Here is a 24664-nt window from a genome sequence, read left to right on the forward strand (position 1 = left end):
CTTTGCAGCTCTCTGCACTGTCTCCAAGAAAAGTGTCACGGTAAGTGTGCTGGGTCTAGAGATTTTTTGAAATTAGTTATCCACCATTATTGCATATTTTGAAGCATATTTTTCCCTCTGAAACTGGTTTCCAAGTAAGTTTTTCCATTTTCTTTTAAGGCATCTCTATATTTTCTATCCATATTTTTTTATTATTATTTTTCATAAGAATAAGAAGGTTCCTTTCACATAACTCATGTTCTCAAATGTGACACTCTACACTGTGTAAAGCCAAAGTACAATGTGTACAGTGTCACAAAATACAAATAACAGCAACTCTTGAAAGGTTAGCCTGCATTCAAACACAGAAACAAGATTTTTCTCTCCTGGGTTTAAATCATTAAATAGGAGGAAGGCTAGTCTTGCTAGTTTTAGCAGTTCTAGTACATTCTTAATTTTAAGACATTTAAAAGGTCTCTTCACAAGCCAGGTACATTAATGATCTATTGATGTTACATTTCTTTTGTCCCACAGGGTTCTCCTCTGACGTATCCTCAATAAGGTGCAGCCATGACGTCTCCGGACGCTGAGATGGCCGCCTTTGGGGAGGCGGCTCCTTACCTCCGAAAATCAGAAAAGGAGAGAATTGAGGCCCAGAACAGGCCTTTTGATGCCAAATCATCAGTCTTTGTGGTGCATCCTAAGGAATCCTTTGTGAAAGGAACAATCCAGAGCAAAGAATCAGGGAAGGTCACTGTCAAGTCTGAAGGTGGAGAGGTGAGGAAAGATCTAAGATTAAAAACTGTATGTAATTCCCACTGTCAACTCTTAGCTGACATACATGCATCTCTTTCTCCATCTGACAGACCCTGACCGTGAAGGAAGACCAAATCTTTCCCATGAACCCTCCCAAGTATGATAAAATCGAGGACATGGCCATGATGACCCACCTCCATGAACCCGCTGTGCTGTACAACCTCAAAGAGCGTTACGCAGCCTGGATGATCTACGTAAGTACCAGCTGCAGTCTTCCTCTGGGTAGCTGGGAGGAACTGCTCTGCCAGCCTAAGTGGAAGCCAACGTGCTGTCTCCCTTCCTCACAGACCTACTCGGGTCTCTTCTGTGTCACCGTCAACCCCTACAAGTGGCTGCCGGTGTACAACCCGGAGGTGGTGTTGGCCTACCGAGGCAAGAAACGCCAGGAGGCCCCTCCACACATCTTCTCCATCTCTGACAATGCCTATCAGTTCATGCTGACTGGTGAGTGCTTTGTTTTCTGTAAAATTATTTGTCTCTGAAGACTCACAGAAGCAAACAAAGTATTTTCACTGCAAATTATTTTAGTTTAATGGTGTTGAGAGGGTGAATGTCCTCTTTATCATTGGAGATACTTTCTTTACTGGACACCATCAGTGAGATAATGTTTCTAACAATTAAAGTTAGAATTTACTGACCAAGATACTTCTGAGGATATGTTTTCACGTTGAATACATGTCAGATTTTCCTTCAAAGGAATTTGGATTAACTTCAGATGTTCTGTTTTTTTCTTTGTTGAGAGGGTTGTTTTTTGAATGATTTGCTTTGCAGGACTGGAAGGCACTAGGGTGGAGTTCTGTAAATAAGATTAGGTCTAAAGGGTAAGGAGACTCAACACTGAAGCCAGTGCTAAATATGGTGGCTTTACGAAAACCCAGGAAGCAGACTTACTCAGACATTACAGTGAAACCTGCTCGGAAAATTTGTACTTCCTCCTTCCATCTCAGAAACAATTTCTTCTTTTCCATTCATTACTATTAAGGGAAGCCACAAGAAAGAAGTGTAGTAAAAGCTTTTCTAGCACTGTCTGAATCTCCAGACTTTCAAGAAAGATCAGATAAGTCAGAAAAATATTAAACAAAGAGCTGTATATTTTAATTTGTTAAATTTGATCTTGTTCCCCCCTTCATCCCCATTTACTATGCACTTAAGTCTTTGGCATTCAGACTGGTAAGAAGGTTAATTGGAAGAGGATACCATGAAGATGGAACACAGTAAGTTGATGGTTGGTTAGTGTCTCATAATGGCAGTATTTATGTAAGTCATCAAGCACGTACTCTTGCTGGATCTTAAAGAGATGTGCAGGAACTTGATGAATGCAAACCCGGACTTTTCCGCAAGGAATTAGTTCCCTATTGCCTTAGTCTCTTCTGACTGCATGCAGATTATTGGAAAACATCATCCTAGAGGCATAAAATAAACATAAATTACCTGGCAAAAAGCATTTTCTTTGAAAGCCAGTCCAGTTACACAGCCTATTAAAGCAGGTTATTAAACACACATAAACTGTCTTCAAAATATAACTCTGGCTGGTTAGCTGTAAGAACACAAGAAGGCATGCAGAATTAAAGGTTTGAGAACAACTTGCAGCACACATGAAAGCATACCTTTTTCTTTCTTAAACATATAAGAAGCAGAAAGGTTTAAAAGAAGTCTGTAGCATCTGTACTGATACAGTCAAAACTTTAAAAGAAAACTTGAAAAATATATGGTCATATCAGAACAATTAAATGAGATTTTTTTTTTAAGTATCCATTCCTGAAATTCCTCCTTATAGTGAGATTCATCAGAGGAACTTCTTCAGATTAAAGTGTTCTTAAAATACCCAACAATGAAAAATCCATTAGCACATTGACAAGGCAGAATTCAACCAGGCATTCCAGTGGAACTCTACAGATCAAAACTTCCCACAAAAATTGCCTGGAAAAGGACGAATGTTCCACTTACTTTTAAAAAGAGTTGTGAGGGTGTTGTAAGGAGCTGCCAGTAAGCTTGATGTCAGCGATTTCTACATAAGGCAGTTATTAGGCATGTGGATGTATGAGATTTATCAATAGAAAAAGATCTATTTTTATTAAAGTGAAGTTTTGCCTTAGGAAGCTACCATTTTTATTTACTTATTTTTTAAATAAAGGAGAGCTGGTTAAGGTAATCTGTCTGAATTCAACAAAGATCTTCAGTATGGATTATAGAGCAGCTATTCTTAGCATAATTTATCATGCTTATGTTCACTGCTAATTGAAAAGGTTCAAAAAGAGCTGATTAAAAAAAAGGAAGATGTGGTAGAATTACATTTTCTTTTTTCAGTTATCGTGGAAGATTTTATCAATGAAGTTGCACTGGGATCTATTCTGTGACTTCTGCTGTTTGATTTTTTTTTTAAATTATCTGGAAATGCTGACAAGCTTTCTGATTTGACTAAGTCCTTAGGCCAATAGAGAGAAATCTAACACTAAAGGATCTCAAAGGGACTTGATGATATTAAATGATTGAATTATCCAGTGATGTGCAACAAAGTTTGGGTGAAAAGATCGCAAGCTGGTGGACACAATCAGAAAAAACAAACCCAAAAGATGAGCTCATTGCTAAAAACTACTAGTTCTATTATAGGTATTTCTAAATTCAGCTTCAAAAATTTTGGCTCAGTGATAGGAAATCTGCAAAATAACAAGTTGAAAGCAAGAGAGACCAAACCAGAAGAAGTCATTATACCAGTGTGGTTACCCAAGGAATGTTTGCACCTTGTGTACTGTATGCATTTCCTTTTTCAAAAAAAGGATATAGTAGAAATGGAAGAGGTAAAGACAGAGATGAAAGTGTTTCATAGTTCTGCCCGGTAGCTCTAGTCAAATGATTTGTGCTACTTTATAAAGTTATGCCTACTATGGAGAAGATGAATAGACACAGTACATGAAAAACCAAGTTCAAACCCAAACACATTTTTTTTCTTCACACAGTAAGGGTTCAAAAATAGTGCAGACTGGATGATGAAAGTTAAAACAACACAAAAAGAACTGAGTATGGGTTAAAAAAGCAGTCAGACAAAATTCTGGAAAGCAAACTGAGCCCAAGTTATGCACAGAAACATCGAATCTAACTCTGGAAAAAAAGCAAAATTTCAATGTTGTAGAGTATTGGAGAGCATTCTGATAAAATACTTACAATGTTTTTGTGATTTTTCTATAGGCAACAATCCATTTGCCATAGACAAACATTCAGGGGGCCAGTGGAGTAATCGGGAGTGGTTGTTGTTATGACACTTATGAAAAGCACCTGCTAGAGTTCACTTTAGCTTACAGACAGTACAATTAATCAGTAACTCCTTAGCTGGAATCTGTTCCATATAAAAGATTAACAGTTCGACATGAAAAGGATATCCAGAAAGGAAGTGTGTATAGTACACCTAACAACATCCACATCTGTGTTGACATGTCTGCTTACCAGCCACAGCTGGGAACTTTAAAATGTTCAAAAGGAATTAGGGGTGAAGACACACAGGTTTATGAAAGGAGTTAGGTACTAGTGCATGTTTTAAAAGTACCAGGAATATTTTATCCAGGATATTCATGATACATACAAATAATGTATTTGTTTCTGCCTTTTTAACAGATCGCGAGAATCAGTCGATCCTGATCACGTATGTACACTGCTGGCTCCGGTCCCTGTGGGGCTGCCTGGTGCCAGGGACCTCCTGCCTGACCACACGCTCTCTGCTTCTCTCTTTGGCTGCACAGCGGAGAATCCGGAGCAGGGAAGACTGTGAACACAAAGCGTGTCATCCAGTACTTTGCAACAATTGCAGCGAGTGGGGAGAAGAAGAAAGAAGATCAGCCAGGCAAAATGCAGGTGAGTCAGGAAGAAGAGACCCAATGCCTGGCATGTGACTGTAATGCCAACTAAATACTGTAACACCAACTAAATACTGTAACTGGATAATTGTCATCCTATAGGGATTGCTTGAGAATGAAATTATTAATTAATAAATACTAGCTTGAATCAACACTTTCCTTTGTTCCTGACATGATCTTTGGAAGGATAACCAGAAACCATTTTCATTCTTCAGGGAACGCTTGAAGATCAAATCATCAGCGCCAACCCACTGCTGGAGGCCTTTGGAAATGCCAAGACTGTGAGGAACGACAACTCCTCACGCTTTGTAAGTTGTTTCTTTAGGCAAAATCTCTCCCTCTTATTACACGACACATGAGGGCCCTACCAGTATTCTCCATAAAGGAGACATGAAAAAAACCCATCCACGCTGAAATGCTGCTGCTTCTCCTTATAGGGCAAGTTCATCAGAATCCACTTTGGGGCCACAGGCAAACTGGCTTCTGCTGACATTGAAACTTGTAAGACACTCTCCTGGCCTTATCCCTTTCCTTCCTAAGTTGCCACCTCTGTGTACCTTCCCGGGACTGAATCTTTCTCCCTTCCTTGCAGATCTGCTGGAGAAGTCCAGAGTCACTTTCCAGCTCAAGGCAGAAAGAAGCTACCACATATTCTATCAGATCACGTCCAACAAGAAGCCAGAGCTCATTGGTAGGAGGGATCATTATGAATTTGTAAGGATGATCGCTGAGAAACAGTTCCCTCTATTACCTGCTTGGCAAAACTAAGCCTATGTCTTGCTTCTTCCTGTTTTCAGACATGCTCCTCATTACCACCAACCCTTATGATTTCCACTTCGTGAGTCAAGGTGAGGTCACTGTTCCCAGTATTGATGACCAGGAGGAGCTTATGGCTACAGATGTAAGTACTATGAAGAAAACAGTTTTATTGAGTTTGTTAAAGAAGATATGCAATGTTTTTACTGCATTGTTTTAACTGCAGAGTGCCATTGACATCCTGGGCTTCAGTGCCGATGAGAAGACAGCCATCTACAAACTGACAGGGGCTGTCATGCACTATGGGAACCTGAAATTCAAGCAGAAACAACGAGAGGAACAGGCAGAGCCTGATGGCACTGAAGGTAACAGTAGATTCAGCAACTGACTTGTTCAAAGAAATTCTCTGTTTGCAGGAAAGACATGTTGGCCTCCAAAGACAGTCCTTTCTTTGCCAGAGTCACCATATAAAACACTGAGGAAAAGCATTTTTGTTCATTGTTTACATAATGCTGAGGTGCTTCCCTGATCGTGGGGAATATGAGACAGACCATTACTTTTCCATTACTAGAACATGAACAGCAGAGTTGTTCCCACTGTGAAATTCTGGCTATTTTCCAAAGATAAATGCTTATATCTCCCTCTCCTTCTGTAGTGGCTGACAAGGCTGCCTATCTGATGGGCCTTAACTCAGCTGATCTGCTCAAAGCCCTGTGTTACCCCAGAGTCAAGGTTGGGAACGAATATGTGACCAAAGGTCAAACTGTTGAGCAGGTAAATGGAAGATAGTTTGAAAATAGCTTCAAAAGTACTTAAGGCTTCTTAATTAGTCCTAGGGCGTAACTCCTGTCCGTTCTTTTCCGCTGTAGGTGAACAATGCAGTTGGTGCCCTGGCAAAAGCCGTCTATGAGAAGATGTTCTTGTGGATGGTTGTTCGTATCAACCAACAGCTGGATACCAAGCAGCCCAGACAGTACTTCATTGGTGTCCTGGACATTGCTGGCTTTGAAATCTTTGATGTAAGAAGCAACGATTTGGCATCATAGTCAAGGGAGGAGTCATGAGGACTCAGAAACACACTTCTTTTTTAAAAGGAATCGGAAGTTTATTCTCCTCATTTGCAGTTTTCTAGAAACGCTTCCCACTTCACTGTCACAGTAGTACCCTCAAATGGATTTACCCACCAACGCTTGGATTCTAATGTTGCCATCAGATAGAAGAAAGCTCTGCTTTCTGACAAATGACCTTAGAGGCCCTTGAGCTTGCAAAGGTTTTTGGCTCTGCAAACAAAGAGACAGCTCTAGGACTCAGGCTCACACAGAAGTGGGCCAAAAGTGTGGAAAAGCTACGGAAAGGGTGGTGCTCTGGGAAAGTTCACAGCATGTTTCCTCTGCTGTGAAAGCAATGATAGTGCTAGGACATCTGTGCCACAGCAGAGAAACCTCCAGGTTGTTCATCTAAGGGCAGGGAAATGCTTGGCTGGGATACTGAGCAGGCTTCCACCCTCTGGGAGGTCAGAGAGCTGAGTCACCTACATGAAGATGCAGCTAAGGTTACTGAAGGAAATACATGGTGTAACAATTAGGAGTGGTGTTTCAGCTGGGGAACTTCAAACAGCACTAGGATTATGCTAGCAAATATTTTTGGTGTTTGCCACATGTTTAGAACCTGTGTTCCTCTCCTTGCTTTGGGCAGTTCAACAGCTTTGAGCAGCTGTGCATCAACTTCACCAATGAGAAACTGCAACAGTTCTTCAACCACCACATGTTTGTGCTGGAGCAAGAAGAGTACAAGAAGGAAGGAATTGAATGGGAGTTCATTGACTTTGGGATGGACCTGGCTGCCTGCATTGAGCTCATTGAGAAGGTACATTTTCCATACAAGTGTGCAATGTATATTGGAATTCTGTGGTTTCTCTGAGCCAGATTCAGCTCAGAAAGACCTCTCAGCCAGACATGCAGTGTCAGTTAATCAGAAGAGTTTGCACTGAAATGTATTTTCATCTGGGGAGTAGAAATTAGGAAATGCAAACCTGTGCTGTCAATCCTGCATTGCCTGGTTTTTAAGCATGGAAAGGGTAGCCTGGATTCCCACCAACAGACTTTCTTAAAACAAACTGAGATTGCTCCCCTTTCCTTTCTCCTCTGAAGACTCAAACTGCAACTCCTCCACAAACAAATTGGGCACCTCTTGTAGCTATTGTCCCAATAGTTTTTCTGCATGCCACTTCTCCCTCCATTTCTACATCCAGTTCTAACCTGAACTGAACCCATGTTCTTACCAGTTCCATGAAAATAGGCTGCAGGAGGGCAAGGGAAGGCAGAAATAAGCTTCCTGGATGAGAACAACTCCTAACAATCCAGGCTGAGATGCTACCAGCTACATGCTCATACCTTTGATGTTCATAGAACATGCTTCACATCATTACAATTTCTCTCTGTCACTGCTTGTGGTACTTCCCAGCCCATGGGCATCTTCTCCATCCTGGAAGAGGAGTGCATGTTCCCCAAGGCAACTGACACCTCTTTCAAGAACAAGCTCTATGACCAGCACCTGGGCAAGTCCAACAACTTCCAGAAGCCAAAGCCTGCCAAAGGAAAAGTTGAGGCCCACTTTTCCCTTGTGCACTATGCTGGCACGGTGGACTACAACATCACTGGCTGGCTTGAGAAGAACAAAGACCCTCTGAATGAAACTGTCATTGGGTTGTACCAGAAATCATCTGTGAAGACACTGGCTTTACTCTTTGCAAACTATGGTGGAGCAGATGCAGGTCAGCTTTGTGAAAATTGTACTTTCAGTATGAGACAATGTTGACACGAAATTAAGGCAGTGAGCACTGAACATTCAATGCTGTTTTGCATTCTGTATTTTCCAGTATGCACCATCTTTTTTTTTTTTTTTTCTGTTCTTCTTTTTGCAGATGCTGGTGGCGGTGGCAAGAAGGGTGGCAAGAAGAAGGGTTCTTCTTTCCAGACTGTCTCAGCTCTTTTCCGGGTATGTAATTATTTCACCCATTTTTGTCTGTTTACTTGAATAAAGCAAAATTAAAATGTGCATGGTTGCATTTTGAGTCCTATTGCAAGAGGATGAAGATCATGTACTATAGGCAATTTTTTATTTTAATGATGGAGTAGGTTCTTATTTTTGTCTACATGGAATTATGTTTTTGCAATACAGCTAAGCAAAAACTCTTTTAAATGAGTAAGTATCTTGTCGTTCACATCTTTTTTCATGCATCTCTATTTTTTAAGCTAAATCTAACATTGAAATAGGTTAGTTTCTTTCAGCTGTATCACAGGGTTCAGAATGTTAACCAAATAGTGACTGCAGAATTCTGCATGCTTTCAAGCCTACTGCCAACCATGATTCATAAGTAATGTAGCAGTTTTTAAAAAATCAGTCTTTCTTTAAGATAATCACCTAGAATAGTCTAATTTTACAGATTGAGGAGAGAAGCATATGAAATTTCTCATGACTTTCAAAGCCATGAGTTTCAGGGTATCAAAAAATTTCTATCCCAGTTTTCGTAACTTATAAATTACAATGGCACAGAAGCCATTACATTTCCATGGATGGCCACATAAGATTTTGTACAGTACTACAGAAATTTTTGCTATCACATTTAAATCTGACAAGTTATTAACTCCTTTCTGGGATTAAACACATGCAGCTGCAGGGAAGCAGATCTCCCACTTGTTAATCTAAACTTCACATTATAATCTCACAGGAGAATTTAAACAAGCTGATGACAAATCTACGGAGCACTCACCCCCATTTTGTACGATGCATCATCCCAAATGAAACAAAAACACCTGGTAAGGGGATTCAATAGAAAGAAAACACGAGCCACAGAAATACTCCTCTTGAGTGTCAAGCAGCATGGTAGTCACTAACTGTGGTCTTTATTAGGTGCCATGGAACATGAGCTGGTGCTGCATCAGCTGCGCTGTAACGGTGTGCTGGAAGGCATCAGAATTTGCAGGAAAGGATTTCCCAGCAGAGTCCTATATGCTGACTTCAAACAGAGGTAAGAGTGCTCCACCTTTCTGCCCATTCAGACCAAGATGAAGAGCTTGAGTATCATGGTATACTTGAAAGTATATATTCTTTATACATTCAAAGTATATTACACTTTGAAAGGACATATGTAGAAAAGGTGTTTTATTGTGAGTTTATGATTTTAGCTTGAAGGTGAACAATCTCTTGACTTAACCAAGTTAACATTATGAAAAGTTCTATAACACTGTCTTGAAAGAATGCACCATCAGGCACAACTACCGAGACAGGCACTGCTGAGAAGACTGGGGGGTTCAGTCGCAGTGGTGGGTTTAGCACTGTTGATGTCATGTTCTGCTTTCCCCTACAGATACAGAGTGCTTAATGCAAGTGCTATTCCAGATGGTCAGTTCATGGACAGCAAGAAGGCTTCAGAGAAGCTTCTCGGTTCCATTGATGTGGACCACACCCAGTACAGATTTGGTCACACCAAGGTAGGAACAAGTCCTCCATTCAAATACATTGCGCCTGTAATATGCACCACCTGAGGCTAACGTACTACAATATTCCCTTTCTTAAGGTGTTCTTCAAAGCTGGGCTGATAGGTCTGCTTGAGGAAATGAGAGATGAGAAACTAGCAGAAATTATGACCATGACACAGGCCAGGTGCAGGGGCTTCCTCATGAGGGTGGAGTACCGGAAAATGGTGGAGAGGAGGTAGACATTTCTCAGCCACTTGTCATGTCTTCATAGTACATGGCTAATTGAGACTAAATTCACTATCCACAGAGTATGTAATAGCCATGTGAATTTTATTTCAGGGACTCAATCTTCTGTATCCAGTACAATGTTCGTGCATTCATGAATGTGAAGCACTGGCCTTGGATGAAGCTGTTCTTCAAGATCAAGCCCTTGCTGAAGAGTGCAGAATCTGAGAAAGAGATGGCCAACATGAAACAAGAGTTTGAGAAAACGAAGGAGGAGCTTGCAAAGTCTGAGGCAAAGAGAAAGGAGCTGGAAGAGAAAATGGTGACCCTGCTGCAGGAGAAAAATGATCTGCAGCTCCAAGTACAGGCAGTGAGTATCACTGTTCACTTGTCCCAAGGAAAAGAATGACATACACTGAGAATGATGCAGACCCTAAGCAGAGACTTGCAGAGAGCTGACTAATGTGCAGTAGGAAAGGCACTCTGATGTGGAGTAAACTGGCACTGGCAGGGCATGTTGGGACTCATAGCAGCCTGTCTGAAAACAAGGTCATATACCACTTTCCAGCATGTAATCCAGAGCAGAAATCTCTCAATTGGAAGGGAAGTATCTTCTCCATCTACTCAGTGTTCAAGACAGTGTATCTGTCTAATAGTGTGAAAACAAGCCTGAGAAGGACCCACTTTTCCTACTTAGAGATACACCAGAATGCCTTGATTGCTTTCAGAAACATCAATACTGTCATGCAGACTCAGGAAATGAGAGGTCATTGGCAGTAAACAGAACGCCACTTTCTGCACTAAATAATTCTCCAAAGCCTATACTCACCAAATGTCAAAAGATTCTTGATTACTTTGTCAGCTCCACTTTATGTGAGGCATTTTTCAGAGACACAAAAGATTTGGAATCAATGTTGTTACCAGATGACAAGGTTTCCCAGTGGACTCCAGGAAAGATCTTCCACTTGCTGGAGCTGAAGGCCAGGTTCAGCCCCCATTTTAACACATGCCTACTTAGCAGTAGAAAGACAAAGGGGTGAAACATTACAACCCACAAAAACCTGTGTCTCCCCACCAGGAAGCAGACAGCTTGGCTGATGCTGAGGAGAGATGTGACCAGCTCATCAAAACCAAAATCCAGCTGGAAGCCAAAATTAAGGAGGTGACTGAAAGGGCTGAGGATGAGGAGGAACTGAATGCGGAGCTGACAGCCAAGAAGAGAAAACTGGAGGATGAATGTTCAGAGCTGAAGAAAGATATTGATGACCTTGAGCTGACGTTGGCCAAAGTGGAGAAGGAAAAGCATGCCACTGAAAACAAGGTACACTCATGGGGAGACACGAAAGGGCTGAAGGGACAGGTGCTTCCCACATCTGCCTGGTAGCCCCAGAACAAAGCTGGCTATGGAACATACCAGCAGCATCACAGCAGGGCAGCCCAAATGAAAAACACACTTGTGGCTAAACACTGCAAAGTTGAAAAGGTCCCTGTGCTAGCAGTCAAGTCTTCTACACAGACTGTTTTCACTAGGTGAAAAACCTCACAGAGGAGATGGCAGCCCTAGATGAGACCATCGCCAAGCTGACAAAAGAGAAGAAAGCCCTCCAAGAGGCCCATCAGCAGACACTGGATGACTTGCAAGTAGAGGAAGACAAAGTCAATACTCTGACCAAGGCTAAGACCAAGCTGGAGCAACAAGTGGATGATGTAAGCACCTGTGTAGTTAAATGAAAAGGGAAAGAATAGCCAGCAGGGTACTAATGGCCTTGTTTGTTTTAGCTGGAAGGGTCCCTGGAGCAAGAGAAGAAACTGCGCATGGACCTTGAGAGAGCCAAGAGGAAACTTGAAGGAGACCTGAAGCTGGCCCAAGACAGCATCATGGATTTGGAAAATGATAAGCAGCAGATGGATGAGAAACTGAAGAAGTAAGCGTATGGAGCATGTGAGTGCTGGGCTGGTGTGCTTGTCTTTTTTCTTTCAGCTGTAACATGGTTTTCTTTGCCCAAAGGAAAGACTTTGAAATCAGCCAGATCCAGAGCAAAATTGAGGATGAACAAGCCCTGGGTATGCAATTACAGAAAAAGATCAAGGAGCTGCAGGCAAGTCTCTGTTCCTTGCCCCTCTCATCCAGCCTCAGGTAAGGTAAGAGGAGGGCACAGGTGTGAATGGCCCCTGATGTTCTCCAGGCTCGTATTGAGGAACTGGAGGAGGAAATTGAGGCAGAGCGAACCTCTCGGGCAAAAGCAGAGAAGCATCGGTCTGACCTCTCAAGGGAGCTGGAGGAGATCAGCGAGCGCCTGGAAGAAGCAGGAGGGGCTACAGCAGCTCAGATCGAGATGAACAAGAAGCGTGAGGCCGAGTTCCAGAAGATGCGTCGTGACCTCGAAGAGGCCACGCTGCAGCACGAAGCCACGGCTGCTGCCCTGCGCAAGAAGCACGCGGACAGCACCGCTGAGCTTGGGGAGCAGATCGACAACCTGCAGCGAGTGAAGCAGAAGCTGGAGAAAGAGAAGAGTGAGCTGAAGATGGAGATCGACGACCTGGCCAGTAACATGGAGTCCGTCTCCAAAGCCAAGGTATGCAGTTGCAGTAGAACATGCTCACAGTGACAAGGTATGGGCTGCTTCTACCATGACATTCTCATGAAAAAATGTTACCTACTGTGAGAATAAGGAAGAGTCCAGCTGTTCAACACTGGTCCCTCTTTGTGTTTCCTCTCTAGGCAAATCTGGAGAAGATGTGCCGCACCCTGGAAGACCAGCTGAGTGAGCTTAAAACTAAGGAGGAGCAGAACCAGCGCATGATCAATGACCTCAATACCCAAAGAGCTCGTCTGCAGACAGAATCAGGTAAGGGACATCTTCATTCCTGAGGTACAATGGGAGGACACCAAAGGGTGAAAAGTGACAACTGGTGTTAGCTCTCAGGCCGCTCTTGGTCACATGGGTTCACAGCCAGAAACTGTCCTGTCGCAAACACTCCGGTTACCTTCTTTCAATTTACCCTTCCAAGGTGAATATTCACGCCAAGTGGAGGAAAAAGATGCTCTGATTTCTCAGCTGTCCAGGGGCAAACAAGGATTTACCCAACAGATTGAGGAGCTCAAGAGGCATCTAGAGGAAGAAATTAAGGTATGGAAGTACCCTTGTGTCCACAAGCTGCATCACCCTTAGAAGCATCTGGAGAACCCTGTCTGATCCAAGACTGGTTCGGTATTCTTTCTCCAAACACGTGGAATACCGAAGGGAGCACCAGTAATGAATATACCTCAACCCCTAAGACAGAGAGGGATTGAAGCATAATGATTTTGATGCTGGAGGAAGTCATCCACAACGATCTCATGAGGTTCTGACGATAGTCTCTAAGACAGGAGTCATCCTGTCTTAGGTCTAAACATTTACAGAAACAGCAGGTTGCTGTCCCCAGAGTACCTCTCACTGACACATGCTGATCCTCCAGAGGATATCACCGTAGGCTTCATCAGCTGGCAGCTTTGCATTGCCTGATTAGTTGTGTTCTAATTTCACTGTCAATTTCACTGTCAAGAGGCATTCCAGTTACAAAGCCCAATGCCCCACAGGCCAAGAACGCGCTGGCCCACGCCTTGCAGTCTGCTCGCCACGACTGTGACTTGCTCCGGGAACAATATGAGGAGGAGCAGGAAGCCAAGGGGGAGCTGCAGCGTGCCCTGTCCAAGGCCAACAGCGAAGTGGCCCAGTGGAGAACCAAATATGAGACGGACGCCATTCAGCGCACGGAGGAGCTGGAGGAGGCCAAGTACGTGGCAAGTGGGATATAGAGAGAGCTGGGGAAACTGAGACTCTGCAGGGAGATGGGAGTCTCTGAAACCGTGTTAGGACAAGGGAGGAAAAAAAGGCTGGGATGTAGTGTCTTTGTGATAGAGGGCAGAGAGAGAAAGAGAAAAAGAGAGACAAAGGGTCCTATGGAAAAGTTTGGAAGGAGAAATGTTGTTTTTATGGTTAAGAGAGGCCTAATAATAAACAGGTGCTGGGACACAGCTGTGGCAGACCCTTTACCCCTAACCTGCAGCTATACTTACCACATCGCAGGAAGAAGCTGGCACAGCGCCTGCAGGATGCAGAGGAACATGTTGAAGCAGTCAATGCCAAATGTGCCTCCCTGGAAAAGACAAAGCAGAGGCTGCAGAATGAAGTGGAGGACCTGATGATTGATGTGGAGAGATCCAATGCTGCCTGTGCAGCTCTGGATAAGAAGCAGAAGAACTTTGACAAGGTCTTTTGGGCTCCAGACTGGGGACTCCTGGGCAGAGCATCCCCTCCTCATTGTCACAACTGTACTGACACCCTGTTTCTCTTCAGATCTTGGCAGAATGGAAGCAGAAGTATGAGGAAACCCAGGCTGAGCTGGAAGCCTCCCAGAAGGAGGCCCGCTCTCTCAGCACAGAGCTGTTTAAGATGAAGAATGCCTACGAGGAGTCCTTGGACCACTTGGAAACGCTGAAGCGCGAGAACAAGAACTTGCAGCGTAAGTGCCTGGCCCTCTGCTGCTGGCAGGGCTTTCTGAGCACCCACCAGTACCCACTGCTTCCCATGGGTCTGTGCCTGCAGGTGGGCAAAGATGCCTGTCACGGTGTGTGAGGGCGCTTCCCATTCTGCTCTGTGGCCAACCATGCCATTGGTCCTTGTTCCCACAGAGGAGATCTCCGACCTCACGGAGCAGATTGCCGAGGGAGGAAAAGCGATTCATGAGCTGGAGAAAGTCAAGAAGCAGATTGAGCAGGAGAAATCTGAGCTCCAAGCCTCGCTGGAGGAAGCTGAGGTACACACAGGGTTAATAATTGTGTCCAGTTTGAACATGTGGTAACAGTTATCTGCAGAGATGGTAGGAAAGCAAGTTTGATTTGTGAAGTTCTGCAAAAAAGATTACTTAGAAAAGAAGCAGTAGTTTAAGTCACTGTTCCTGCTTTTCCAGGCTTCCCTAGAACATGAAGAGGGGAAGATCCTGCGCCTCCAGCTTGAGCTCAACCAGGTCAAGTCTGAGATTGACAGGAAGGTAGCAGAGAAAGATGAGGAGATCGACCAGCTGAAGAGAAACCACCTCAGAATTGTGGAGTCCATGCAGAGCACCCTGGATGCTGAGATCAGGAGCAGGAATGAAGCCCTGCGTCTGAAGAAGAAGATGGAAGGAGATCTGAATGAAATGGAGATCCAGCTCAGCCATGCCAACCGCTTGGCTGCTGAGGCACAGAAGAACCTGAGAAACACACAGGGAGTGCTCAAGGTCTGTTCAGCAAAGCTACAAAAAGAGATACGACATCCCTGACATTCTTGACACCCAGTCTCACACTTCCACCTTGTAATTTCTGTTGCCTCTTTTACAGGATACTCAGATACACTTGGACGATGCTCTGAGGACACAGGAGGACCTGAAGGAGCAGGTGGCCATGGTGGAGCGCAGAGCAAACCTGTTGCAGGCTGAAGTTGAGGAGCTACGGGCAGCCCTGGAGCAGACGGAGCGGTCCAGGAAATTGGCTGAGCAGGAGCTTCTGGATGCCACTGAACGTGTGCAGCTCCTCCATACCCAGGTCAGGCACTCTGCTGGAAAATAATCTCATCATCAAGGGACAGCTCAGAATGTGGTTGCTAGACGTTGAAAGTGATTACTATGCAATCTCTTAAAGCAACATGCTGTGTTAAAGCTCTTGCAGCCAGCCACCTGTGTCTGGTTTGCTGCTATGGCTCCAAAGATGACTCTTGCATTAAAAACTTTCCTAAATGATAGCTGCACTTTAAGCAAGTGATATGGAGGCATTAGTCTAAAAGTACAACTTGTGTCTTTTCTGTGGTACAGAACACCAGCTTGATCAACACCAAGAAGAAGCTGGAAACAGACATCGTGCAAATTCAGGGTGAGATGGAAGATACCATCCAGGAAGCCCGCAATGCTGAAGAGAAAGCCAAGAAGGCCATCACAGATGTGAGTCAGGGGCTCCTTTCAATGCTGATGGTGCATGTGTTCTCCCCCAGAATGTGTCCAGACCCAAAACGGCTTTGACCCTTTGCTCCCCTTCAGGCAGCCATGATGGCAGAAGAGCTGAAGAAGGAGCAGGACACCAGCGCCCACCTGGAGAGGATGAAGAAGAACCTGGACCAGACGGTGAAGGACCTGCAGCTCCGTCTGGATGAGGCCGAGCAGTTGGCACTGAAGGGAGGCAAGAAGCAAATCCAGAAGCTGGAGGCCAGAGTGCGTAGGGCTGGTGTTTGTGCAAGAGTGAGCATGTCCCTTGGAGAGATAGCAGGGAAGCTCCAAAGATGGGCTTGTGATTGCAGGTGCGGGAGCTGGAAGGGGAGGTTGATGCTGAGCAGAAGCGCAGCGCTGAAGCTGTGAAGGGTGTGCGCAAGTATGAGAGAAGGGTGAAGGAGCTGACCTACCAGGTAAGGCAGGAGGTGTCCTTGCTCTCACAGCAAGTCCTATTTTGCACACACCATCCCCAAGGGGAATTCTCAACCTCACATGATGAAGAACCAATAATTCCTTCTCTTTCCTGCTTACCAACCACTCTAGACTGAGGAAGACCGGAAGAATATTCTGAGGCTCCAGGATCTGGTGGACAAGCTTCAAATGAAAGTGAAATCCTACAAGAGACAAGCAGAGGAGGCTGTAAGTATTGCTTGAAGAACGGGCACGTTCTTTCGGGACATCGGGCTCATTGACATGATTATGAATACCAGGTTAGGGGTATGGAAGAATCTGCCAAGACGTACCAGTATTGGCCACTCCATTTGGTTTCCTATCATGAGGTCTTTCTGATTTCTGGGCACCCTGGAGTATTGAGGGGTGAACTGAGGGAAGTTCTGCAGCCTGTGTTACACAGCAGGTCAGACTAAACCATCCCAGGTGCCACATCCACTGAATTCATGAATCTCTGCTATTGATCAATACCAGAAGGCTTTAGGATCTTTGTCAATATAATTAATCACACTGATATTTGGGAATGAAGTAGTGGTAGAATAAGTACACAGATGCAGCCTTCCAGTATCTGAAGGGGGCCTATAGGGATGCTGGGGAGGGATTCTTCGTCAGGGACTGTAGTGACAGGACAAGGGGTAAGGGGTTAAAACTTAAACAGGAGAAGTTTAGATTGGATATAAGGAGGAAATTCTTTCCTGTTAGGGTGGTGAGACACTGGAATGGGTTGCCCAGGGAGGTTGTGAGTGCTCCATCCCTGGCAGTGTTCAAGGCCAGGTTGGATGAGGCCTTGTGTGGGATGGTTTAGTGTGAGGTGTCCCTGCCCATGGCAGGGGGGCTGGAACTAGATGATCTTGAGGTCCTTTCCAACCCTAACTATTCTATGATTCTGTGATTCTATGATTCTATGACAAGTTCAAGTGATGAAATTTATTCTCAAGTGTGACTTGGTGCTGAAGTATGTTACAGTGGGGTCCCGAATAAAGGAGGATGAGGAAGTTTGTATAAGGCTTTTGTGTCATGCATGAGGGATGGAAGTATGTGCCTTTCCACAGAAGAGTCGCAGCTCTGCAAGGGCGGCTTACGACCAACTTCCTCTCCCCACACAGGAGGAGCTGTCCAATGTCAACCTCTCCAAGTTCCGCAAGATCCAGCACGAGCTGGAGGAAGCTGAGGAGCGGGCTGACATTGCAGAGTCCCAGGTCAACAAGCTCCGAGCCAAGAGTCGGGAGTTTCATGGCAAGAAGATAGAAGAGGAAGAGTGAGGCTGTCATGAAGAAGCAAAGTGACTGAGGGCTGCACAAAATGTGAACATCTCAGTCACATTCTCCCATACTTAGTCTTTGCAACCATGCCAATGTGTCAATGTCTAGAGATTAAAGAACATGAATTCTATTACACATAGACCATAAGCAATTTGTATTTGAGCTGGAGAGGATATGAGATGCATTTTCCCAAGTCTAGCAGACTAGAGCTGATATAATGTCCCCATCACTTGTATTAAACTTTCACCTGGACAAGCATAAGCTTCATGAAGAGAAACGTGCGTCTCCAGGAGCCTTTAGGGATGTGAGCAGAAAATCTCCTCAGGACAAGGGCATGCAAGTTCTTTTAAAACACTCTGACATGATGGCTGCTGGCTATCTGGTGGCACATTACCATCCTATCTTCATTTCTGTCCAATTTCCTTCCCTATTATTACCAAAGAGGCCTGATCATCTTCTCGTCTGCCCTGTAGCAGGAGCCCTTCAGTTGCTTCAGTGGGTGATGGAAATGGCATTCAGATGATCACCTTCTCAGCTAGGACCCACTGCCCAGCAGCGATTGCTTCCAGATATCTTAGCTTAGAAGTAAGAGGTATCTCAAAAACTGTGCAAATCGGGCACTCATTCAAGTACAGCCCAAATTCAAATGGCAGGTATGTCCTACCAGCTACTCTACTTGACCTTTCCAGTCAGACAATCTAGTCCTTCTCCACTGAGACAGTCTTTTTCAGGCTACAGGAAGCCAAGTAAGAATGTTCTCACTAGAAAGAGAAGATCAATAGAAAAAGCTGTGAATAAACTCCCTAAAGGAAAGATGCATTCCTTCCCCTTTTCCTTGCTGTGAGGTCAGGAAAGATCTGCAGAAATTGATCCCTGAGCAGAGAAGCAGCATGAGGACATGGCTAAAGGCCGTCCTGGTCTCTTCATGGCTATCCTGAGGTGGAATGCGTCTCAACCAGAAAACCCACAAACACCTAAGTGGAGTAGGCATAGTATGCTAGTTGTGGAGAAAACACTCCTCATGTTTAATTCCATGAGTCAATGCACATCAGCAGAAAACACTTGCTTTTTATGAAGAAAGTGTGTGTGTACCATATGTAGGCTCCAGCACTCAGCTATGTCTTAGCAGAGGGTCAGGGAAGAGGAGTTTCCCTCCAAAGGGTCAGAGTGCTGGCACTTCTGTTCAGCCAGGGCTAGCATTCCTGGGCGGAGCTCTTTTACACAGAGGACTGCTGTCTGAAGAAACACTGCTGGAGTGGAGGCTGGGCATTCCTTGTCAGGCTGCCTGTTGGGTCTGGTGACATTTCTCTCAGCATGCTTAACAAATAACTGCAACATAAGTGACAACATGATTTGAAAGCTGCACTTCTTACAGTGTATGTTTTCTAAAATGCTTTGTCTCTGTCATGCATGAAATGTTTTTGCTTCACCTTATAGCGCCCTGGGTTCAGTGATGATCAAATGCAATCCTCTTATCAAATAGTAGTTTACCATATCTTAATTTTTTCACCTAAGAAGTGCCATATCACCCATGAGACACCATCCCATTAGGCCTGTGGATAGTAAATCTGTTCTGTGAGACAAATAAAAAACTCTGGGAGGACGGAAGAAAAGAAGGAAAGAACAGTGGATGCTTTCACGACATACTGACATCTTACCTCTGTTGTAGCTGCTTCTTCAGCAGCCAGCGTTCTCCATCAAGCCTGCCTTGCTATGCACTAGTTTCAAGCTAGATCTTCCATGTCACATAACTCAGGGCACACTGATCCCTACAGGCATGTTCTGTTAATCCAAACAGCATGGCTGTTAGCAACACCAACATGCTGCAAATCCCACAGGGACTGATTTTTCAAGGTCGTCTACCGGAACCACAAGCTCTGTCACATCCTGGGCTCAGCAGAATAGTTGAAGCAGAAGTTAGAACTTAGCAGAAGTTCAGCTCTTATCTCACAGAAGCATTTGAAAACAGCTGAGGAGAGGGTTTGACTTCATCCTGGCCTTTGATGTTTCTGGGATGGCTTGCTACTTTACCAGGCATGTGTTAATTACTGAGCTTAACAGCATGTGTACCATGTGAAACAATGGTTTCAGCAGCAACTGGGGGAAAAGCCCGCATTGGCTGGGGACAAAAACTGTGTGGCCCAGCTCAAGGAATAGTCTTCTGTCAGTCCTCAGAGGACTAGCTGAGATCTGAGGTCTGTCAGCCTTGACCACTGGCTGGTTCAAATCAATATCCCTCCTGCAGTGTGCAGGACCAACAGACAGCTTCCTGCTGGCAGATGGTCACAGGCATCACTGCCACCAGTAAGCGAAGTGTGACAGAAAGAACCAGTGGGCAGGCCTAAAGCATGTTTGACCTGTGCTTTGTAGCTGATTGTATTTAGGTGCATCTCCGTCTAAATGACAGGCATGTCAGAATGGGAAGAAAATATTACTGTTGTCCAAAGGCACATTAGTTTCTTTCAGTCAGGCTCATTTGGCAGCACAGACTTTGTGCCTTCTGGTTGCTCCACAGGGAAACACCTGTGAATTGTTTTAAGGGAATTTGGGTGAACGCCTTTAAGGCAATGTGGCCAGTAGTCCAGCTGAAGTGCCTTTGTAACAGCGCATGCAGCATGTGAAATAAAGAGAAGAACTTTGTAGCTGCTGCCCAGACGCAAAACTATGACCTGACTGCTGTCACTAAAACTTGGTTGGACGAATTGCACAACTGGAATACTGTGGTTGACGGCTATAAACTATACAGAAGGGTAAGGCAAGAAAGGAGAGGTTGGCAGGTTGCCGTCTATGTAAAAAATGTATTGCTTATACAGAGCTATATTTGAAGAACAGTTATGAGCTGGGTTAAGAGCTTATAACTAAAAATTAGTGGCCAAGATAACAAAAGAAAGTGTGGCTGGTATTTCCTCCAGGCCTCCTGATCGAGGGGAGAAGGTTGATTAAGAGTTCTTTTTTTGACTGCAGGAAGCATCACTCTCACAGACACTGAACCTAATGGGAGACTTTAACCACCCAGACATAGAATAATAGAATCATAAAATGATTTGGGTTGGAAAGGACCTTAAGATCATCTAGTTCCAACCCCCCTGCCATGAGCAGGGACAACACACTAAATCATGTCACCCAAGACTCCATCCAACCTGGCCTTGAACACTGCCAGGGATGGAGCATTCACAACTTCCTTGGGCAACCTGTTTCAGTGCCTCACCACCTTCACAGTAAAGAACGTCTTCCTTATATGTAACCTAAACTCTCCCTGTTTAAGTTTGAACCCATTACCCTCTGTCCTATCACTACAGTCCCAAATGAAGATTCCCTCTCCAGCATTCTTGTAGGCCCCCTTCAGATACTGGAAGGCTGCTATGAGGTCTCCACGCAGCCTTCTCTTCTCCAGGCTGAACAGCCCCAACTTTCTCAGCCTATCTTCATACGGGAGGTGCTTGAGCCCCCTGAGCATCTTTGTGGCCTCATCTGAACTTGCTCCAACAGCCCCATGTCCTTCTTATGTTGAGGACATCTGCTGGAAAAGCAGTGCAGGAAGCTGCAAGCAATCCAGGAAACTACTGGAGGACATTGAGGAGAGCTTCCTAGCAGAGGTGATGGAGAGCCCAACCTGAAGAGAGGTACTGCTGGACCTGCTGCTCACTAGTGTTAGTGCATAGGATGCTCTCATGAGACTCCAGCTGGAGTACTGTATCCAGATCTGGGATCAGCACAAGAAAGACAAGGACCCACTCAAGCGGGTGCAGAGGAGGGCAACAAAAATGATCCAAGGACTGGAACACCTCCTCTGTGGGGAAAGGCTGAGAGAGTTGGGCCTCTGAGGAGGCCATATTGTGGCCATTTAGTACAGAAAGGAGGCATATAAGAGAGATGGAAAAAGGCTTTTTAGGAGGACTTGTAGCAACAGAACAAGGGGCAAAGGATTTAAACTAAAAAGAGTAGATTCTGTTTGGACAAGGGAGACATTTTATTAAAGTGAGGCTGGTGAGACACGGGAACAAGTTGGCCTCAGAATTTGGGAATACCCCATAGTTGGAAGTGTTCCAGGCCAGGTTGGATGGGGCTTTTGAGCAACCTGATCTAATCAAAGATATCCCTGTTCACAGCAAGGGTGTTGCACTAGATGATCTTTTCCAGGCCCCTTCCAGCGCAGACTGTTCTATGATTCTATTATCTAACTTCTCCATGACCATGGGAGTCAGAGATTGTTCAGAGACATCAGGGGTACAGGGTGCTTCAATCAGCCTCCCCATGCCCTCTGCAGGGAGCCCATGGGTGAGCTCTTGAGTCTGAACTACAGTAAAGTGGGTGCTGCAGCGTCAAAACCCTCTTTCAAACAAGCTCTTCATGCACAGGCTGGTGCTTGATGCTGAATACTACCTTGCATCACAGGCATCACTTTTCCAACCTCGGTGCTCTTCCCCAGGCCTTATCCACTGAGCTCTTTTAGTAACCAAAATGCCAACGACCAGGAGAAGGGTGTGTTTTGAACTGACAGTGTTTAAAGCAGCTCAAGTGACAGTGCACTTTTCCTACAACTAGATCAGCCACCCTCCAAAGAATACTGGCAAATTCCCCCTTTTACGGTGTATCAGCACTGTTACAGGACTGCCTCTAATGCCTTGATATAGGCAGCACTGTGTTGATGGCTTTTGTTGCTGTAACTGTGTGATTGTGTGCATGAGACATTGTGATTGGATGGGAGTGCTGAACTGAGAGTGTCGGAGTGCAGAAGATCTTGGAGTGTATGCTGGTGTATCACTGTGTGTAGAGCTGTGTCTAGGTAGATGGGTGTTTTGTGGGGGAGCTGTAGGTAGTGAAGGGCTAGAGGTCTTCCTGCTTCCTGAGCTGTTTGAGGACATTGCTTGATACATGCTGACAGTGGACACATGCATGTTGGAAACACAGGCTTAAGCTATTTAACGCATGTTAACACTTAAGATTGTTTATGTGAGAGGAAATGAGAAATATCACAGTATTTATTGAGTATGCATATATTTGGGGTTGAAGGTATTTCCTGGTCTAGGTTACTTTTGCAGATTTGTGTCTCTTAACCCTTAGAGTATCTTTACTAAAGGTTGGGAAACAGAAATAACTATGGCTGTGAATAACTTCCCCATTAATAAAAGTGCCAGTCATTAAATGCTACACATTTCTTCTAGATCTGCTCTGTAATGAGAGCATTGAATCTTTTAAAACCAGAAGTTTTTTGAAGAAAAAAAGCAGTATAACTTATTTTGGTGCTGAGTATGAGGTAGCATTCTTTTGTTTAAGACTAGGTAAGGCTTTTCCCTAACATCAGTTAGCACAGACTACAGCAACAGTGAACAATTCCTCCAGTATGCACATTTTGAATTTTTTGATTTCTGACCTCCCCCCACAAAAAAAAATAAAGCCAACCAAAACCAAGTGCAGATTTGCTCACACAGATATTTATTTCTTTTTATAGCAAAGGAGTCACCTTTCACACTCTGAGCATGACTTACATATCCAAACTTGAACTCGTATTCTGACTTTCTGTCTCTTGGATTCCTCAGTACCTAATGCTACTGCAGTCAAAGTCCTGGACCACAATATGTGTTTGGTTTTCTCTTTTTCAATATAACATATAGTGAATCACAAAATGACATTTGGTCATGATTTGTCATTTGTAAAATTGTCCTCTCTGATGCTGTAAAGGCAACCCCTAAATTACCAGGACCATGTGCACAAGTTATATTGTATTATTCCCATTTTACATCTGAAATAGTTGCAGTACAAAAATGCTGAATGTCTGGGATAAAGATTAAGTTATCAGTAAAGGCAGTAGGGGTACCTATAAATTCTACATCAAAGTTCTTTAGGTGCCTTGACTATTCAAGATTCCCTTATTAATAATCCTGTCAGACTATTTATAGGAAATGTATCCACAGGAATGGTAAGATGTAAAACATTTCTAAATATATCTAGTCAAATCAAATGACAATTATGCCATTAGTTAAGTTTGCCAGACAATGTTTTGCCAAAGGTAGTTTGCCAAAATACATTTCGCTTGAAGGAAAAGGAAACATCCTGAGCATCTGCATACCAGACTCTATAAAAGTCTCTTTGGAGTGCTGTGCCCAGTCTTGCAGAAAATTTCAAGGTAAGTGTATGGCTTCTGTGAACTTCTGGGCAAAACATAGACCTTTTTATTCTATTTAACTTCCTTTAAGCCTTGACTATCCGTTTCTATCAGGGACTGTCTCTACCACCAGTGTTTTTTTTTTTGTAGATTTGAAGGCAGCATTTTTACCTTCAGTTTATATATTATTTCGGATATCTGTGTAACATAATCCAAAAGATTAAGATTTCTAAAAAGCATAAAAAGCAATAATGACTTTTATATCTATCATAATGCAAGATGATACATCCATATCAAGTAAATTTTCCAATGGAAACCTACTATTTGCTATCAGACAAGGAAGTCTCTCAGAGACTCTCAAGTAATGTTAAAAAAAAATTAAAAAGCAGACTTATTTAATATGACACCTCTTTAATGGTAATGTCCAAATTCACTAGAGTTCACAAAATTGAAATAATACTGCTAAACTGTACTACAATACTGCAACACTAAAGAAGCATTCTGTTCTTTGTTACATACCGAGATATCTAAGGATCAATTTCAGAAAACTATCCAAGTATTTTTAAGAATGGGAAGTTTAAATCCAACTTTTGACTTGTTTATACCTATCTAAATATTTGAATAGATCAAAGTGAAAGAGATATCCTCTTCCACACAAAGCTGTTCACTCACTGATTCAACATACCTTCTTTCTTACAGAACACTCTGCTGACTGTGACTCCTGCATAAAGTGCAGCC

At 43.9% G+C, this 24664-nt stretch overlaps 1 protein-coding gene across 2 annotated transcripts; it reads left to right on the forward strand.

Moving 5' to 3' along the window:
* The first annotated feature begins 549 nt into the window (after positions 1–549).
* Positions 550–17950, forward strand: LOC136021492 (myosin heavy chain, skeletal muscle, adult-like). 2 transcript variants are annotated; one of them, XM_065693779.1, is made up of 38 exons: positions 550–756; positions 846–989; positions 1083–1239; positions 4405–4432; positions 4530–4645; positions 4839–4951; positions 5081–5144; positions 5236–5334; positions 5441–5544; positions 5626–5764; positions 6055–6173; positions 6269–6418; positions 7095–7265; positions 7863–8181; positions 8323–8396; positions 9130–9217; positions 9312–9429; positions 9769–9892; positions 9979–10115; positions 10220–10475; positions 11184–11426; positions 11636–11812; positions 11885–12030; positions 12114–12204; positions 12292–12681; positions 12828–12954; positions 13118–13236; positions 13686–13882; positions 14176–14359; positions 14446–14611; positions 14781–14905; positions 15059–15367; positions 15468–15671; positions 15938–16063; positions 16160–16330; positions 16417–16521; positions 16652–16747; positions 17665–17950. In XM_065693779.1, exons 1-38 carry the CDS (start codon positions 550–552, stop codon positions 17818–17820), a joined length of 5859 nt encoding a protein of 1952 aa, XP_065549851.1. In that variant the 3' UTR covers positions 17821–17950. The 2 variants fall into 2 exon arrangements, with proteins under 2 accessions (XP_065549851.1, XP_065549852.1); XM_065693780.1 differs by having other exon boundaries at positions 4530–4641; positions 4859–4951; positions 7863–8172.
* The last annotated feature ends 6714 nt before the right edge of the window (positions 17951–24664 follow it).

This window comes from Lathamus discolor, chromosome 13 (assembly GCF_037157495.1).
Source record: "Lathamus discolor isolate bLatDis1 chromosome 13, bLatDis1.hap1, whole genome shotgun sequence".
NCBI classification, from domain to species: Eukaryota; Metazoa; Chordata; class Aves; order Psittaciformes; family Psittacidae; genus Lathamus; species Lathamus discolor.